The sequence below is a fragment of the Eptesicus fuscus genome, chromosome 14, assembly GCF_027574615.1.
Source record: "Eptesicus fuscus isolate TK198812 chromosome 14, DD_ASM_mEF_20220401, whole genome shotgun sequence".
Lineage (NCBI taxonomy): Eukaryota > Metazoa > Chordata > Mammalia > Chiroptera > Vespertilionidae > Eptesicus > Eptesicus fuscus.
The window spans coordinates 31,618,295-31,637,116 of record NC_072486.1 but is presented as its reverse complement, the minus strand read 5'-3'; the positions used below and the strand labels follow the sequence as shown (position 1 = coordinate 31,637,116).

Sequence of the window (18,822 nt, the reverse complement as noted above, 5' to 3'; positions counted from 1 at the left end):
TTTTACATCATGGAATTAGATGGTGGAGTCTTTTCTAAAGAGTTGACAAAAGAGAAAAGACCTTGCAATTTTGGGCCAAGTTGTACGTCACTGGACTGGTTAAAGGAGACAAGTGCTTTAAGATACTAAGAATGAATTATGTTTGCATCCTTTAAAGTAAAACTAGAGTCTGAAGAATTATGCTACAAATGTAACCTGAGTTTTTTTTCTTTATCAAAACAGAATGAAGCCTTCTAAAAGTATGTGGCTTCTCCAGTTAATTATTCAGTATTTGGCTTTCCTTTATTAAAGAAGAAATTTGGAAACTTTACGTCATAAGGAATTATGCTATCTGATAATAGCATTGTCTGGGGGAAAATGAAAAAGAAATCTAAAATTACTCCAGGATTTACCATAGCTACTCTGAGTAGAAACTTATACAAGAAATAATTAATTTCCATTTTTCAGTATAAAAACTGATAAAATATGTAGAATCTAGTTTGGGATTTTTCAAAAACCCTGTGAAAGCTGAAGCCAGAACAAATGATGAAATCAGAGAAGATAAAGAAGGAGAGCATGAAAAGAAGAAATGCTAAAACCTAGTTCTGATGTATATTTTCAGGGGAAGCAAAGAGGGAGAAAGTGAAAATCATCTGTCAAGGATGGGTATATAGAAGCCTAGAGAACAAAAAAATTGAACAGAGTACCTGATGTATCAAAATTCCAGAGATATGTCAGTGAAGTAATTAAAAAATAGGTACCCTGGAAAAAAGTTGATAGTGTCCCCCAATATTGACTAGGAAAACCACTAGCTAATAGGAAGAGCTCCCAGCAAGAGAGAGGTAGAAAAATGTAAAAGGCCCAAATTTGTTCCTAATATAGTGAAGCTTAAACAAGCCAAGCTGATTGACTGACACCATCAGCAAGCTGGTCAGTTCATCATTGACTATTGGCATTTTACTACTTAAGATTCTGAATTCAGTGGTTCTGCAGAAATATCTTTATACACATATAAAGAAAAAACAAGCAGGACATGAAAATCAATGTGAAGTCTTGGCAAGCATTCAGGAGCAGCCAACGCAAATAGTGTGTGCTTACAAATCCAAGCAATGTTTCCATGAACATCTCAAACTTGGGAGATTTAAAATATAATTATTGCATTGGTTTGTCTATAATAAGAACAGAACTGTGGATGATTGGAGATTTTTAAACTTGGTCTTTTTTCAGTGCTCTTTTTAGTTGGGCCCCTGAATGAATTTACAGCCAGATGCTTAACCAGGCAACTTATTCTTATAGGTGCAGACGACAACCATGTGCATATCCGTTAGCCTAAGCGGCTTCGTGGTCCTGGGCTGTTTGTTTGCACCCAAGGTGCACATCGTGCTGTTCCAACCCCAGAAGAATGTGGTCACACACAGACTGCACCTCAACAGGTTCAGTGTCAGCGGAACTGGGACCACATATTCTCAGTGTAAGTATGGAACTTACCCCTTCATACACAGCACTATAGTAGGGAGCAGGCTGGGAGGGGAAGCGATGGATAGGAACAGACAGCACATGTCTGTCCCCATGAACAATCTCAATTCAGTTTTAATAAGTACTGGTCCAACCGCTGAGTGCCAGGTACTGTGCTCGGTGCTGTGGATCCAGTGGTGAGCAGAAGAGTGAAAGTTCCTATTTTGGCAGTACACACAATCCAGCAGGGAAGACAGATGTTACATCTGTAACTGCAAGTAGGATTTTTGACCATGTTGTGGAGTCCATGAGCCTGGTTTTTAGTCCTGACTGCAACCAGTTCAGTAGGCAACCTTGAGCGCTGCACTTTATTGCTCCCTGTCTCAGTTTACTCATTGTCCTAGAGAGCTGAACTAGATTGGTGCTCTGTCAAGTATGTTCTGTGTCACATAAATGCTGAAGTTGCTTCGTGAAAAATTAAAAGAGGAAGATAAATAATCAAATAAGATGGAAAATGCTGCATCCTAAATGTACCCTTGGAAGTTCAAAGTACCTCTTTTAACCTGAGTATGTTAAAGGTTTTGAGAATCTCTACATCAAGGAAACCTTTTAATGTTGTTATTTACGGAGTTTCTTAAAAGTAGTAGATAATAGACCAACTAACCTCCCATGGAACACACCTTGGAAAATGCTGGAATAGATTTTCCTCTGTTTCAATGATGATGTTTTTTCAGCTGAGAACCAGCTGAGAAGGGAGTTTGAACTGAAGGTTTACCAGGATAACTCTCCAGTCCAAACTTCTCTCCAACTGGCCTGCATACTGAAATATTTGAAACACTATTCTTAGAGAATCATTTGTTTAATTCTTTAGCATCCTCTAAAGCACAAATGTACCCAAGGGGGACCACCTTTTAAGTCACTTTCAGCTCATCTAAGATATAAAGTAGGAGACATTCACTGACAGAAGGATGAAGAGGAAGAAGGAGTGGAGTCCAGAGAGGAGGAAGGAGGACTGGAGTGACAGAGACAAATGACTACTTCACAATTTTGCCTCAAGTCAATTAGAAAGGATACTTCAAAATAGCTCAGCATCACAGAGAGAGCAATTGCATTAGTGCCCCAGTTTCTCAAACAAAGTATACAATTGAAAAGGGCAGCCCTTCCCCCAGCAAACAAAGGGAAGACCGATGGCTGATAGCACATGTTCAGTGATGCCCTGCATACAGCACTCTGTGGTTGAGAGCTGCTATAGGGGTGGGGACATTACTGTTTTTTCAGCTACATTTCTGGGTACCACATGATTGAGTCCCAGAACATGATAAAACTTGGAAAGTAATTTTCTTTGGATATTAGAGAAACCTGCTTATTTCTTGAGCACACACAAAAGAACTGACAATAATTAACAATAACAACACCTCACAGGAACTATCATCTATTGAGTGTTTTCTATGTGCTGACCATTGCATTAAATACTTCATATGTGTACTGTATCTCATAACACACTCACAACTCTTTGAGATAAAGAAACTTACCCAGAGCCACACATATGGCAAGTGGCAGAACCAGAACTTAAAGTCGTTTTCTCTGATTTCAAAGCCAGTGCACCAAATTGCTATATCATGCTACTTCACCCAGAATGCAAGCTGAGAAAGTTCCTATGAGGCTAGGCACGTGGTAGGCTCTACAGGGAGAATGAAAGGAAGGTTACCTGAGCCTGTACAGCAAGTTCACCCCTGATAAAAATAATCTTGTTGCTAGCTCAGAGCTCTTGGTTATTATTTGAACAATTTAACGAAGTCCTTAAATCTTCCACAGACATGGTTCAAAATCTCATACATCCGAACCTCAGTTAATTTAGAAATGGTAGCATTTTGTAGTACATACACCAGGAATTAATAAGTCCTTGAAGGGATAACAAGGGAACTTTACCCATCAAGTCTCTCTTCATGATTTCAGAAGTATTCATGTACACAAAAACAATGAACTTCGACTACAATGGACTTAAGCTTTACTGAGTATGTGAATCTGCTAGTAGCCCAATTAATACTTCAGGTAGGCAACAACCCAGACCAACATTTTATGACTGTATTGTTGCTCAATAAAATTTTAAATAAATCTTTATTTTTAAAAGTCTAAATTTAGACCTCATTTTCAGCAATTTTCCTCTAATTAATACAAATTAGTGAAGTGATATTGAAGTAACAAAGGAAGTATTTATGTGATAGCTCTAGACATCTCAAAGTACTAAGTAATTTATCTCTTATTTGTAATTTTATATCTTTAATTCAAAATAGTTTTCTATTTGTGGGCTCATTTTGTCCCATGAGTACTAGATATCAGAGTTATATTTTATAGGTGAAGAAATCAAGAATAGAAATTACGTGCAAAGATATAAAATGATTCAAGATTTGACACTAGCTTTCCACATTTGTGATTGAAACCCTCCCATTTTAATAATTTGGAACTGTTTTCATTAAATTTATTCATTAAATGCTTGGGTACCTTCTATACACCAGAAATTTCTAAATGCCTGTGAACGACCGTGGTAAACCAGGACAGAATCCCTGGTCCCGTGATGCTATAGAATGTAACCCATTAATGGGTCATGAAATGTATTCAGTATATTTGACCAGCATTTTATGAAAGAGAATGGAATAAGTACCCTAGAGTGCATTATATGTAAAAAGGGTAAGTAGTATTCAGGGCATTTGCTCCAGAGTTTATGTATGTGTACCAGGTCCAGGTAAAAACATTTATCGCTGTGAATTGCAGTCAAAGAAGTATGAAAGCCACTGGTCTTTGAGATCTAGTTCTGCGTATGAACATGTTACTGACCAGCTGTGATGAATCTTTTAGCAACTGGTTTAACATCTCAATGCCTGTTTCCTCCATTGCATATCCAGCACAACTTATACCCATTTCCCTTCTAAATACTGGGAAGTGAGTTGTTTTATAAATCAAGAAAAATCCATCAACTTCTCTAAATTCATTAGGTAGACCATATGTTTTATTTAGGTTGTACATAATTTATGTTCTTCTGGCAATTATTATGCAGGCATTTTACTGTGTTAACTTATCGCTGCTGGTGGTCTAACTCCCTCCAGAGGTAAAAATGAACACCACTCCCTTCCCCCCCACCCACACACACACACAATAGTTATCTATTCTCACAGAGAAAACAGCCCCCAAATTTAGTGACTTATAACAACAACCCTTTTATTGTGTCTCATGATTCTGTGGGTCATGAATTCAGGCAAGACTTGTCTGAGCAGTTATTATGCTCCATGAGGCCTTGACTGGAGTCCTTCTGCAGTATCAGCTCAGACTGAACTGATCTGCAGGGTCCACAGTGGTTTCGCTCTGACGCTTGGCACTTTGGCGGGATGCCTCACCACGTGGGATTGTAGAGAGCATGACAGTGCCTGCCCAGATTTAAGGGGACCCCACCTCTCAAAGAATTTGTGGGCTTTTTTGTCATGCAATACTCTCCAAGTCCTAAATTAATCAGCACTGCCCTCTTACCAGAGATTACAGCTACTTGATACACCTAGACTGAAGGTGTAGCCATATTAATTCCCAGTTAATTCTCCGGCAAGAGAGTAGCAGAAATACCACATGACCTTGGAGCCTAGGTGAGCTCTCTGAAAACCCCTAAGGTGGTTGGTCACAGGAAGAGTACTGGTATTGGATTTTTAAAGCTGAGCAGTAGCTCCAAGGAGATGGCAAAGCATGACCAAACTCAGAAGCAGGCATGAAAGAAAGAACGTGATTAAGGACATCTCAGAAAACTCACCATTGGAGAAATATTTGAATACTGCCAGGTGTAAAAAGACCAATTTTATTTGTGTGTTATTAACAATACACAGTGGGAGTCAGAATATAAAGGAAACATTAACTTTTCTCCATTAAATATAACCTTGGGCCAATAATTCCCAATATTTATGCACAAAAAAAAAAAAAAGGACAACTCTTTGAAGTAGAGATTCTCAAGCCCCACCCATAGCTATTCTGATTCCTGTGGTCTGGAGCAAAAGATACCCCTGCTGGTTCAATGGAAGTGATCCAAGGAGTATATTTTGAGAACCTCAGTCTACACTATCCTGTCTTCTTTATCCACTGGTATCAGTGCGGAGCAGGGAGGGCCTCTGAGATGACCCTCAAAGAGGATACAGACACGGGTTCAGAGAGGGGGAGGTATTCGTGACGCCAATGGCCACAGCCCTGTGCAGTTTTTCCCTAGCTCTCTCCAGAACCCTCCAGAGAAGGCATTTACGTCACAGAAGCACCAGGCCACTCAGAAAACTTTTACTGAAACTGGGGATGCCCTTTCCAAGACCAGTACTCAGAGGCCCAAAAGTCCTAAACTCATGCTTGTCATGCTGCTCTCACACCCACTCACATAAGCAAACTTCCTTTGTATTTGGATGAGAAAGAAAAGAGGTCATTCTTTATTTTGTTCAGCTTTAGAAGCAAAGGGGCTTGCAGGAGCTGGTTCCCACAGACAGGCAATCAAGAAGGGATGCTGCGAATGTAAGTAGAACTGCATTAATTTTGAAGGTAAAAGCTGGGTGTGCATGTGAAGTTACACAGCATAAAACCCTTATAGGACTCACGCAGGTCAGAACGTTGTTGTCACTAATATGGGTTTGCATCGGCATAGCCTGGGGAGAGTGAGGTGAGAAATGGAGTGTGCCCAATCATCTTCAGAGCCATTATGGGCACAGACTTTCTCCTATGGGGATGTGTGTGTCTCTTGCTCATGGTGATCATTCAGATACATGCATGCCATTACCGTTAAGTTCAGCCAAGAGGCTTCTGCTGTAATGATGCCCAGGTTTGAGTCCCTGAGGAGCCATGGGCATGTGGAGATGGATTTCCTCTGCCAAAACCTTGTGCAGAAAGGCACTGGTCTAGGTGGCAGTGTGTGAACTGCTCAATTAATAGAATGATTCTTCATTACAAAGCATTTTCACATTATAAGAAGAAATCGGTAGTACAGAAAGGTCAAGTCAACAGTCTTTTCATCACAGCACACTTTTCCACAGAGCTATCGCAGCAGAAAGCAAGCAGCGGAGGACACACTTTGCACGTATCAATGGCCAAACCTTTGAAGATACCCCAATCAGGAGAGGGCAAGCCATTTTCAAGTCCAAATGTGATTTTTTTTATAACAGAATAAAGTAGCAGGCAACACCCAAATTTCCTCTCTATAGTGCACATCCAGAAAAACAGCATAGTACCCTTTACAGTTCAGCGAGTCCCAGAATGACACCAAGTGCTCCACGGCCAGGCAAATTAGCAAGTGATTATGCAACACAGACTGAATGATGGTCTTCCTGCTGTAGGCATAGGGATGCCATAGACATAAATCCTCAGTGGCTAATGCATGAGAAACCTAGAGTATTTGGCAAGTTAAGCCATCTGCTTCCAGGCCAAATATATCCAGAGCATCCAAATCTGAAAGATGTCCATCCATTTTCCCTTTGGGAAGGCATGTCTACAGCCTTCCTGGGAATCTCATTCCATTTCTTTTCATTCCTTCCTCATTGAGGATGGGAGAAGAGAGAGCTGTAATAGGTAACCCTACATATACCAGCAGATTGATGTTTAATACCTCTCCTGAGTTCTACTTAACATTTCCATTGTATTTGTCTCACGACTGCTCTTTTGTAACCTTGAAATCATTTTCTCTTTACCTCTAATATTTTGCTGGTTTTCCCCCAAGCAAATGTAGCCCACCTACCTTAATAACAGTGACCTGACACTATAGCTGGAAGAGATGCTACGGATCATTTATTCTAATCACCACATTTCTAGATGAGAAAACCAGGGCCCTATCTATTAGATACACTCAAGAATTTGATAACTGAAGTCAGAGATAAAACTCTCAAAAGCTACTATGTGGTTCCTCTGGCCTCACTGGATTTCCTGCCCCAACTCAGTTACAAAATTCATGGCAGAGACCATTAGGACAATAAGAATCTTAGCATCTGAAAATTCAATTTTTTTTGTTGTTGTCAAAAGCTTACCCTTCAGTGCCACACATAACAGCATCTTGTTCTACAGCATGAGTGTAGACTTTTATTCCTCTCAGAAGCCCATGCCAGGGAGTTCAATGACATAAACCATGCCCATCTGAGACCCAAAGATCCCTTCACCTGGGCTGCACAGAGAAGGTGTGGTTCTCCAGAGGGGCTACCCACAAAGCTTCTTGGAAAATGAGATTTAATTTAAAACACACACACACACACACACACACACACACACACACACACAAAGGAATATTGTAAATGTATATACCAAAAATATAATTTCTTCCATTTAAATAGTTCTTTAAAAGCAAGTATCATTTTCTTGAGCTAAATTACACTGTACATTTTCCATTCTGTCCCATATATTTGAATGTAACATAAAGTCAGTAGCTCAAAGGGGATTCCTAAACCAGAGTTCAATATTGTATGAGATACCGATAGTCATATGCATTTCCATGTAACCCCAAATTCATTAATGCCTTTGAGTACCATGATCAGAATTATGAAGATATGCTAATTAAAAAGGAATTATGTATATAATCAAATACTGCCCATATATTGACTGTAGATTATGAATACCTGAAAGCAAGCAGTGTCTAATATCAGTTTATGCTACACTATTTCTCCTTCCTACTCCCTTTTCATATTAAGTGAAACTCTCTGAATAACACCAAACAAGGGAGATACCTATGTGATTATGCCACAAAATCCCTCTCATATGAAAAAAAAAATTTTTTAAACATCTTCCCTACCTGGAGTAAATTCAGAGACTTTAGGAAAGGGACCCTTAACAGATAAATATGAAAAAAAAAGGATAATTCACTCATTCATTCAAGAAACTTTTGGACCTACGCACAGCTCTAAGCTTACATTCACGGTGCTTACATTCTAACAGGCAAGAGTAGGCACAGTCAGACAAACCAATAACACGTATTGTATCAGCTGCTAAGTGAAGTGCAAAAAATAACATGGGGCATAGACCAATAAGGTGTCCTGGGGTTAGAGAGAGTTACTTTTTTTTTATAGGGTGGCCAGGCAAGTCCTCTGTAGACAGGCCAGATTTGAGCCGAGACATGAAGGAAATGCAAGAAGGGGAACATGTCCATCCATATCTGGACGAAAGACATTCCAGGCAGAGGGAACGGCAAAAGTAAAGGTCTAAAGTGGAAGTACATCACAGAGGAAGGACTTTTATTTCTCTATTGAAATAACTGGGAATAGAATCAAGGGTTTCATCAGAGGTGAACTGACCTTAAAGGCACCATTTACATCATTTTAGCCGAAGGGGCAGAATATAAGATAGAGAGCAGCAGAGACATCATGCAGGAAGTATTATATACTCCAGATGTTGGTGGCTTAACTCAGGGTGGTAGCAATGAAAGCTAATAAAGTGTTCAGATGCTGTATGGACTTCGAAGGTGAAACTAACAAGATTAGCTCCACTAGCTAGAAGGACTAGAGCAGGCATCCTCAAACTACGGCCCGCGGGCCATATGCGGGTGTTTTTGCCGTTTTGTTCTTTTACTTCAAAATAAGATATGTGCAGTGTGCATAAGAATTTGTTCATAGTTGTTTTTTTTAAAACTATAGTCCAGCCCTCCAATGGTCTGAGGGACAGAGAACTGGCCCCCTGTTTAAAAAGTGTGAGGACCCCTGGACTAGAGTCTTACATTATTTTATTAGAGTTTAACACTTTTGGCTTCAGAGTTTGATCCCTAGGCATAGTGGCACATCATAGCTTATATTAGGTATTGGAGCCTCAGGGTGAGTAAGTTTCTGATTCCTGCCTGAAAACACATTTAGATAGAAAAGAGGAGAAACCAGAGATGTTGGACAACTAAGCGTAGGTAAGAAAAATGCAAAAAAAATTATTGAGTTCTTTCAATTACAAGTTACTTGTATCCAGTGTGGGTTTGTGCTTCTTGAGGGAGGGAGGCTAGAATAAAAAAAATTAAAATAAACATGATTAGAAAGAAAGTATGACAGTGTAAAGTGGCAACAATGGATTGAGGGATATAGTTGAAGATCAGTGGAATTTCTGTTGAAAAGGCAATTAAATCACATCATGGGTTATAAAAAAGGTCCATGCCAAATTTTCTCTTTCCATGAATCTTGTCTCATAAGAAATGAATCACTGAATGAAGAAGTCTTTGCATTTAACTATTAACTCCACATTTGGGTATGTAGATTTTTCTCCCACGTCATAGGAATATAATTTCCTCTTAAAGCCACTGTTAACAGCTTAAGAGCATTACCCTGAGAATCTAGCCCACATTTCTGAACAATGGATTTTGCCTTCCACGGTGAAATCTCTGACATAGCAAGGCTACCAAATCAGGGACTAGTAGTGTCATCATCTGCCCAGACAACATATATCAATCAGCAGATGAACTTCTGGGATGGGACCAAGGGGCCCTAGCACAAGTAAAATCAAGGTGGTGAATAAGAAAACAGGTTCAGTGATGAAGCAGGAAGACAAGGCAACAAACAGCTGGTAGAAGTTGGATTCTATGACCATAGCATTAAAATATCTAAACAAGCTGACATAAGGGGAAAAAATTTGGGGGGTCACTAGGAACAAGGAAATGGAACAGATGGGAACAAACTGGTGGAATGTCTCTGTTTCAATGTTTGTTTTCTCCTTTTCCAAGTCTGATATATTACACAGTTATAGTAACACACTGATTCTCAGGAACCAAATCTGAGCCACTGAATTGACTAACACTTGGCATCCATAAGAATCTATTAAATAAATATGTTTAGCATTGATTGAGTGACTAATTCCCTGAAAAAATAAGACCATTTTCTCCAAAGCCTGGCTAGCGCAAGCATTACTGGTGGAAGAGAAATGAATTTCATAGTGGAGACAGAACTGCCACTTGGCTGCTCCAATGCTTTACCAAGTTTGCGAAGCAAAATATGCTTTTTGATGGGTGCAAATTGCCCTTTTGTGATCAACAGTGGCACTTTTTCAGCTATCTTCAGTTTTCAACTTGAATAGCAAAAAGTGCCACCTTAGCCTAGAGTAACTAACCCCCACTCCCAGAAAAGCCAAAAATAGGCCTGCAGCCTCTTCATTTCTGACAGAAAAGATGATTATAGAAATCTGCTTCACCGCACTTAAGAATATGGGCTAAACTTACACCATTAAAAATCTCATGAGAATTTCATCAGAATAATAGCAAAAGCTCATCGCAAACACACACATAGTACTTGGCTCTTACACATCTTTTACTACCTGGGTGAATAACAAAGAGACTAATATGGGAGACATATGTGAAATATTTATGAAAGACAAAGTAACTGAGATACTAGACTCATAAAAGAGTAATTTCCTCTACTATATTCAGCAGCATGTACAAAAATGAGATTTTTTTTTTACATAATAAAATAAAATACACTGGCAAAAGCTACAGACGAAACAGTAAAAGAGAAGCAGGGAAATGCAAGTTACAATTCCCTTCAATACCCTAAAATGTGCTTAGGGAAGAAACAGCTGCAGAAAGAGTTTGGGGAGTGTTTTTGCTGTTATTACTCTTTGTAAGAAAACCTTGAGCTTATATTATCTTCCTCTCAAAGAGTTTAGACACTGTAACATAGGTTGTTCCCTTTAATATCCCTATGAAGCAGGTAGATGATTCAGTTATTTTGTGAACTCTCATAATGATGTCCCTGGGATGTCTAGGAGAAGGTTATTTGAAACTATAACTTAAGGACGTTCCATGCAACTACCTTTGTAGCCCCTGTATGTGGTGCTTACCTAGTCAAAATACACCCAATTTTAAGATGTTAGAATACAGTGAGCAAGCAGATTCTAAGAGCACACTTAAGAACAGCAGTGCAAGTTCCACAATAGTACGGGGAATACACAGTAGGTTTCTGATACAGTCTTTAAAAATCCAGGGAGAGAGGGTATTAGACTAGTCCAAGATAGACGGGCATGATAGGCGGGTTCTCCTAGACCCGCCCCCATTACACTTCATACTTCTTCAATCTCTGAAAATGAAAACCCTTCACAGAAGTAATAAAACTTGATCCTGTAAAAGATGAAGAGATTAGTCAAAATGTCAAAGGCAGCAGGCTTGCTAGAGGATGCTGACAGCCTGAGCCACTTTGCAAGGGTGGTTGATGGGCAATGCCACGCTGTGGCTTGGGAAGCAGAAGGGCCTACCTGTCCCCACACAAGGCTACCCACAGGCCTCACCTTTGCTGGTCGTTTCTTCAGGTTAAAAGGTTATTTCCTTCTTGAAACTTCCATTGGTTCCCACCTTCTTTGAAATGCAACCATTTAACCAGTCATTCAGAAAATATTTACAGAGAGCGTATTCTGTGATCAGCAATAGCGATAAAATCATGAAAAAGACAAGCAGAGCTCCCTGAGTGGTTTCTAGTCAAGAGTATAAGACACTAATAAATAAATTAAAAAGCAAGAAAACAATCAGTTTTAAAATTGGGTAATGTGACAGAGGGTAACTGGTCAGCTACTTTAGATTAGATGGCCTGATGATAACCTTTTTCCGGAGGTGACATTTCCGATGTGGATGACAAGAAGGAGCCAGGCATGTGACTAAGAGAAGACAAAACATTCTTGCAGAGGCAACAGCTACTTCAAAGGCCTGCAGCTGAGAAACAGATATGCTGTATTTGAGGACAAAAGCAAAAACGGGGGTGGGGGAGTGGGGGAGAGGCATAGAATTAGGAGAATGCAGAAAGAGAGGCATGGGAATCACCCTGGGATTTATAAACAGGAGTAAGGAGAGCACAGAGGGAAGCCATTGGAGGCGTGTAGTCATTTTGAACTGACTCACTCTCACTGCTGTATGGATCATCTATTGCAGGGAAGCCCGGGTGGAAACAGAGATACCGGTGGTGCAGCTAGTGCAGTCGCTAAGAATAAAATACTGCTGGATTGGCCCGGGGTGGTAGCTGCAAAGCTAGAAGTAGTTGGATGTGGAGACAGAGATGACTGGACCTGGTGACAGGCTTGGCAAAGGAGGAGGGATAAAGAGGGAAGGGGGCATAATGCTGGACTTCTGGTTTGGGTAATTGGCTGGATCCTGAGACTTTTCACTGAGGAAATGAAAACTAAACAGGGACAAGTTAAGGAATCAAGCGTTATGCTTTGGCACTTGATTTTGAAATACCTATTAAACATCCACATGGAAATGTCGAGTAGACAGTTGGATACAAAGAAGCTGCAGAAAGAGCACGTATTAAACGGCCAGACCTGCTCTCCTAAGTGGCCAGTGAACTGTGGTTTGATCTTCACCTTGTTCTTTCTCCTACCTGACCTAACTTGGATGAAGCTAGAATTAGATAAAGTATATAAAGAAACCCTGCAAAGAATAAAGTGAAGCCCTCACATTTGGAATTATTATCACTATCACTTTCCATCAAGTACTTATCTGGCACCCATTGCGTTGAAATGTCTTTGTTGTAGACGTTTCAGGAAATGTAGATAATGCCATTCCCTCGCCCCGCCCCCCCCCCAAAAAAAATACTATAGCTTTTAGGGGGCTCATATTGTAAAGAAAACTGAAGGTCATCTTAAAACTGATAAAAGGGAAGCAGCTCTAAACGAGTTAGTATGTCACAGGACTCTGCTGTGACCTTACGCAGCCACACAGACTTGACTTCACAGATTTCTTCACCTACCTCGCCAAGTAATCATTGCAAAATTGAGAGTTTGTAGCTTGCCTGGTGGTGGGCCTGCTGAAAGACTTCAGTGCCCCAAATATGGTTAATGCTCCTCCACTGAATGCCATGTAATCTCAGATTTCATAGTTTCTCCTTCACGTCTAATGAAATTCCAATGAAAAATGCAATTTTATAGAGCAAGACTATTTCCACTATCAGGCATGAACACTTTAGCATGACATTTGTTTGGTTACTAACCGTGAGATAAGCCCTTAAGGAACGGGACAGCTGACTGGTCGGTTTGACCTGGGCTTGGTCAGGTAGCCAAGAAGATCAGCTCCTTCTAGGCAGAGCATGTCCAGATGGACAGGCCAAAGGAAGGAACATAAACAGCTCTGAAAGGTAACAGAGAATTATCTCTGATTCTCTTGGCTACATAGTTTCATCCCACGAAGAAAGGGGCTCCTTGCTTTTGTGCTCATTCAGAAAAAAAAAAAAAAAAAGCATTAAGGGTGAAATAGAGCTTAGCTATAGCTAGATTTCTCATACAAACAAAACTTCCAAAACAACAAGAGCTATGAGCTGTATCTTGAAAAACTAAGCGTCATAAAAAGAAAGAACATCTATACCCATGTTAGACTCACACTGTTTGTCACTATTGTCATTAACAAGCACGCCGTCCCTTTGGGATATCTTCCTTTCGGAGAACTATTATGAAATTGAAGTTCTTGGGACCCCAGCCCTTGTTATGGTTTTCATTGAGGTTATCCACTTGAACAATGAGAATATAGCAAACCATTCTCTCAGGCAGAAGAGTTCACAGGTGACTCGTGGACCTATGTAAGAGGCATCCCTGCCCAGAGAGAACAAAATTAATTAAGGTATTGAAAATCGTAATTAATTGAACAATCTGGAAGAAAATTGCAGTGAGCTTTCAATTTCGCACATTGTGTTCGAACCAGTTTGTAGATTACCGGGGCTAATTTTAAACCCACAAGTGGCTTCTTTCAACAATGAGTATGCTGATAAACTCTCTTCAAGACGCATGACATTAATGGAGGTGTAAACTAGGATGAAAACTAATATGGAGCAGAACGCATTCAGAAAGTTGGCCTACCACAGTATGAAGTCATCTAGCATTTTCCAAAGCCAAGTCAGAATTGGTTTTCAACTGAATAATGCGTGTCTGGTATGATTTGTGCCGTTACCTATGCTGCCCACTTGCCTAACACTGAAGTTCCTCTCCTGCTTTGTTTTTTCAGCCTCCGCAAGCACGTATGTCCCAACGGTGTGCAATGGGCGTGAAGTCCTCGACTCCACCACCTCGTCTCTGTGATTGTGAATTGCGGTTCAGTTCTCGTGTTTTTAGACTGTTAGACAAAAGTGCTCGCGTGCAGCTCCAGACTATGGAAACAAGAGCAAAGAACAACCCTAGTACCTTTTTTTAGAAACAGTACAATAAATTATTTTTGAGGACTGTACAGTATATAGTGATGTGCTAGAACTTTTTAGGCTGACTTTCGTGCCCCTGATATTAACGATTCCCCAGAATATGGAAATAACCATTGTTTACAGAGCTGAGCATTGGTGACAGGGTCTGACTGGGTCCGTCTACTAAAAACTCTGGTGGCAATATTAGGTAACTTTTTTTCCTATGAAGTTTTTGTAGGTTCTTGTTGTAACTAATTTAGGATGAGTTTCTATGTTGTATATTCAAGTTACATTATGTGTAACAGATTGTTTTTCTCAGCACAAAATAAAAAGCATCTGTATTAATGTGAAGCTACTGAGAATAAAACCATGGCGGTTTTCCAGCATGGTGGATAGTGGTCTGTTCTTTTTAAATCACTTCAAGTAACTTGTGTATCTTGACTTCAGGCCATTTCTACTTTTAATGTTGGAAGAAACTGTCTAACATCACTTCTCTTCACGTCTATACACACTTTGAACACAAACTGTTACCCTAGAGCAGTGGTCGGCAAACTCATTAGTCAACAGAGCCAAATATCAACAGTACAACGATTGAAATTTCTTTTGAGAGCCAAATTTTTTAAACTTAAACTTCTTCTAACGCCACGTCTTCAAAATAGACTCACCCAGGCCATGGTATTTTGTGGAAGAGCCACACTCAAGGGGCCAAAGAGCCGCATGTGGCTCACGAGCCGCAGTTTGCCGACCACTGCCCTAGAGAGTTTGAGTAGAGCTGGACTTCTTCACGGATCACAGTGATTCAAAAATATCTGGCCATTTCAGTGGCCAGATGACAAGACACATACTGGTTTCTTTGAGCCACACCTGTACTGCAGCACCGGGCCTCTAGTATTGAAATAAGAACCTGGATTTTCAGGAGTGAGTGGGGGAGACTGGGAAACGGGATTCAAAAGCACTGGATGGCAAAAAAGACTTCTGCTGTGACTGAAACTGGCAGGAGTGCTAGATCAGTGTGCTCAGAATGAGCAGCTGCTCAAGATAAAGTCAATCCACTGATGGAATGTGACAGTCTGAGGCAGGCAATATCAGATGGGTTGTTCAGAGGCACAGCTGATGCCTAACACAATCAAATTGGTCATGGATCTTTTTAAACAAGATAACTAGGCTGTGGGTGCATCTTGAGAAAACTGTTTGTGAGAGCTGAGTTTTGATTTCTGGCCACTCTATTTCCAGCCTGGACACTGAAAATGCACTAACTGACAGCTCTCGTCATTTTCTCCTGCCCTGGCACAAGCCTTGTTTCCAATTTCAAAGTGCATCATCTAACATGTGACCCCTAGAAATCATGTTTTAAAAAATATTCAGAGTATACATGGAAAATAGCTGCTATAAAATCTTTTCTACATAAGCCATTTCAAACAAATACGTTTGGGATTTTTTTTTTTTTTTACTCCAGTAGCATTTCACCCTTCCAAAATATAAAACTGGTTGAGCTGATCGATCTTTGCAAAAACTTCCTGAATTTAAGGAACTCAAGCAGAATGATGTATACCACTCATTAAAAAAAATATCAGAACCTAACGATATGGTAGGCTATCATTGGTTTTCCAAGTGTTTACAGTTTCTGAAATGCTCTGTGTCCTTTCTAGTTTAAATATCAATCTATTCTCTTGTCCACGCAGGTTTATCATGGTAAAATAAAAAAAGGTGTTAGGCAAGCTGGTTTGCAGACTACACAGGACAGATTAAGAGAGTGGCTAAGAAAGAGGTGATTCGGTCTTCAACTCCACACTTCCCTAGGGTAGCCCCCTTTCCTCACTTACCTGCTGGTGATAACTCTGGCCTCAGAGCTCATCAGCAAAGGCTATTAGCATGGAGCAGCCAACAAAGGTGAGATGCCAGGACGATGGGGCACCTGTGAGGATTGCAACCACCACAGCTCTACCAACAAACGCCCAGACCCATGAATAAGACAAATATCTCTCCTTTCTGTGACAGTGAGTTTAGATTTATGTAATTCCCTCGGGTTTCACTCATTTCTTTAACCCAAGCCATCTGAGATAAAGGAAATCTTGCCCGCCTCCAAACCAAATCTACCAGTATCCACAAGGTATTTTAGACAAAGCTCTTCTTCCAAGAGTTATGAATAAGATGAGGAAAAAAAATACAGCAAATTAAAAGCCTTATTGGGACATTTTGTTCAAGGAAATTGGAGATCTCTCTCTTTTTTTTTTTAATATTTTTATTGAGGTATTATATGTGTACATATCTTACTATTACCCCCCCCACCCCACACCCACACATGCCCTCCCCCCCCAGAGTTTTGCGTCCATTGTTTATGCTTATATGCATGCATACAAGTCCTTCGTTTGATTTCATAACTCCCCCACCTTTCCCAAACTTTCCCCCTGTACTTTGAAAGTCTGTTTGATGCTTTACTGTCTCTGTATCTATCTTTTTGTTCACCACTTTATAATGTTCTTTACTATCCCTAAATGAGTGAGGAGATCTCTCTCTTGACCCACACCAATCATTAAAGGAATCCTAAATGCCTTTTGCAGCTCCGTAAGTCTTAAAACACAATTTGGTAAACGTGTGTGGATTGAGGTGTGCCCTGTTTGAATGCAAAGACCCTCTCCAGGGCCGAGGCTCTAGAATCTGCACTGAAGCTCCAATACCCTCCACTTCCAAATGGTTACTTTAAATGGATCTGTATACAAAATTGAATATTATCTCTAAATCCACTTACCTTAGCAACAAATGCTATATAAACCCCAATGAGAAAAGGCTTTTAAATGCATCTTGCTGGCTTACTCTGAGCCAGTTTACTTGCTTTGGTTTTACCAGTTGCTGACCGATAACCATAACCAAGTCCAAGAACTGTAAGAGGAACTCCGAATCTGAGTATCTGGCTTTGTCTTTAACTATTGATTAAATCATCTAGGGAGGGTGATAGGTTATTTTCTTTTTGAACATTTCTAAAGACTTGAGGAATGTTTGAGGTGGTAACTTCTAAAGGGTGGACAGTTTTGCTTGTGGGTTTTAGTGATCTAAACCAGGGGTCAGCAAACCAGAGCTCGCAGGTCAAATCCTGAGCTAAGAATGCCTCTCAACTTTTAAATAGTTGGGAGAAAAAATAAAAAGAGGATTGATATTGCCCTGGCCAGTGTGGCTCAGTTGGTTGGGTGTTGTCCCGTGTACTGAGAAGTTGCTGGTTCGATTCCCTACTGTGACACATGCCTGGGTTGTGGCTCCATCCCTGGAGGGGAGTCTGCAGGGGTGTACAGGAGGCAGCTGATCAATGTTGTACTCTCACATCCATGTTTCGTCACCCTTCCTCTCTCTAAAAAAATAAATAAAATATTCTTTTTTTAAAAGAGAAATGACATTTAAATGAAACTCAAATTTCAGTGTACATAAATACTTTTATTGGAATGCAGCCACGCCTACTTGTTTTCATGTTGTCTGTGGCTGCTTTCATGCTGCAATGGCAGCGAGGAGTTGCAATTGAGTCCACATGTACTGTAAAACCAAAAATATTTACTATCTGAACTTCAACAGAAGAAGTTTGCTGGCTTCTGACCTAGACATTATAATAATAATATCAACTGACTTCCAGTTATTTGTCCCCATAATCAAGTTTTATTTCCTTCACTGATGATCCTAAAATGAACACATCTGAAATGTTAAGCTAAGAGAAATAAAATCCAGCAGAGTGTAATCTCTAGCCAATTACTATGAAGTTCATTTTAATATCCAAGGGATGAGTTGGATGTTGAGGCTTTTATATATTTTTAAATTTATTCCCCTTGGGACTCTTTCTTTAGGGCAACCTTAATTTATGATATGGGCCTATAAACCTGAGAAAATATTCATGTTACTATAAAATATTTGTGAGGATATTTGAAGTTCTCTGAAGATCTACTCTCCATATCTTTTATGTAAAAAGATAAATGTGAGCAACACACTGACTTTAAACTTGCCAGTGAACTCATCTTCCCACCCTAATTCACAGGAAATTAGTCTCCCATTAGGAATGACTGGAAACCACAGAAAGTAGCATTGATATAAGTCAATGGACAATTGATCATATTGATTTTGAAAACCATCGTCAATCATAACCCACCACCTGGAAACCTGGAGACCCCAGTAGGTAAATGACTGGACCCAAGCATTCTTCCACATAACCATTTAAACACCTTTTCTCCCTGGGAAGAAAATAATGATGAAAGTCTACACAAAAATACTATGAAACATTTTTAATCCTGGAAAGGACTTAATTGCTAGT

The 18,822-nt window shown here is 40.0% G+C and overlaps 1 protein-coding gene across 1 annotated transcript in view; it reads left to right on the top strand.

Moving 5' to 3' along the window:
- The window catches only part of GRM3 (glutamate metabotropic receptor 3), an 82,382-nt gene extending 67,943 nt beyond the window's left edge, over nucleotides 1-14,439 (top strand). Inside the window, exons 4-5 of the mRNA XM_054726368.1 lie at nucleotides 1,276-1,450; nucleotides 14,366-14,439. Of these exons, the coding sequence (XP_054582343.1) occupies nucleotides 1,276-1,450; nucleotides 14,366-14,439 (249 nt within the window). The remainder of the gene's footprint in view (nucleotides 1-1,275; nucleotides 1,451-14,365) is intronic.
- The last annotated feature ends 4,383 nt before the right edge of the window (nucleotides 14,440-18,822 follow it).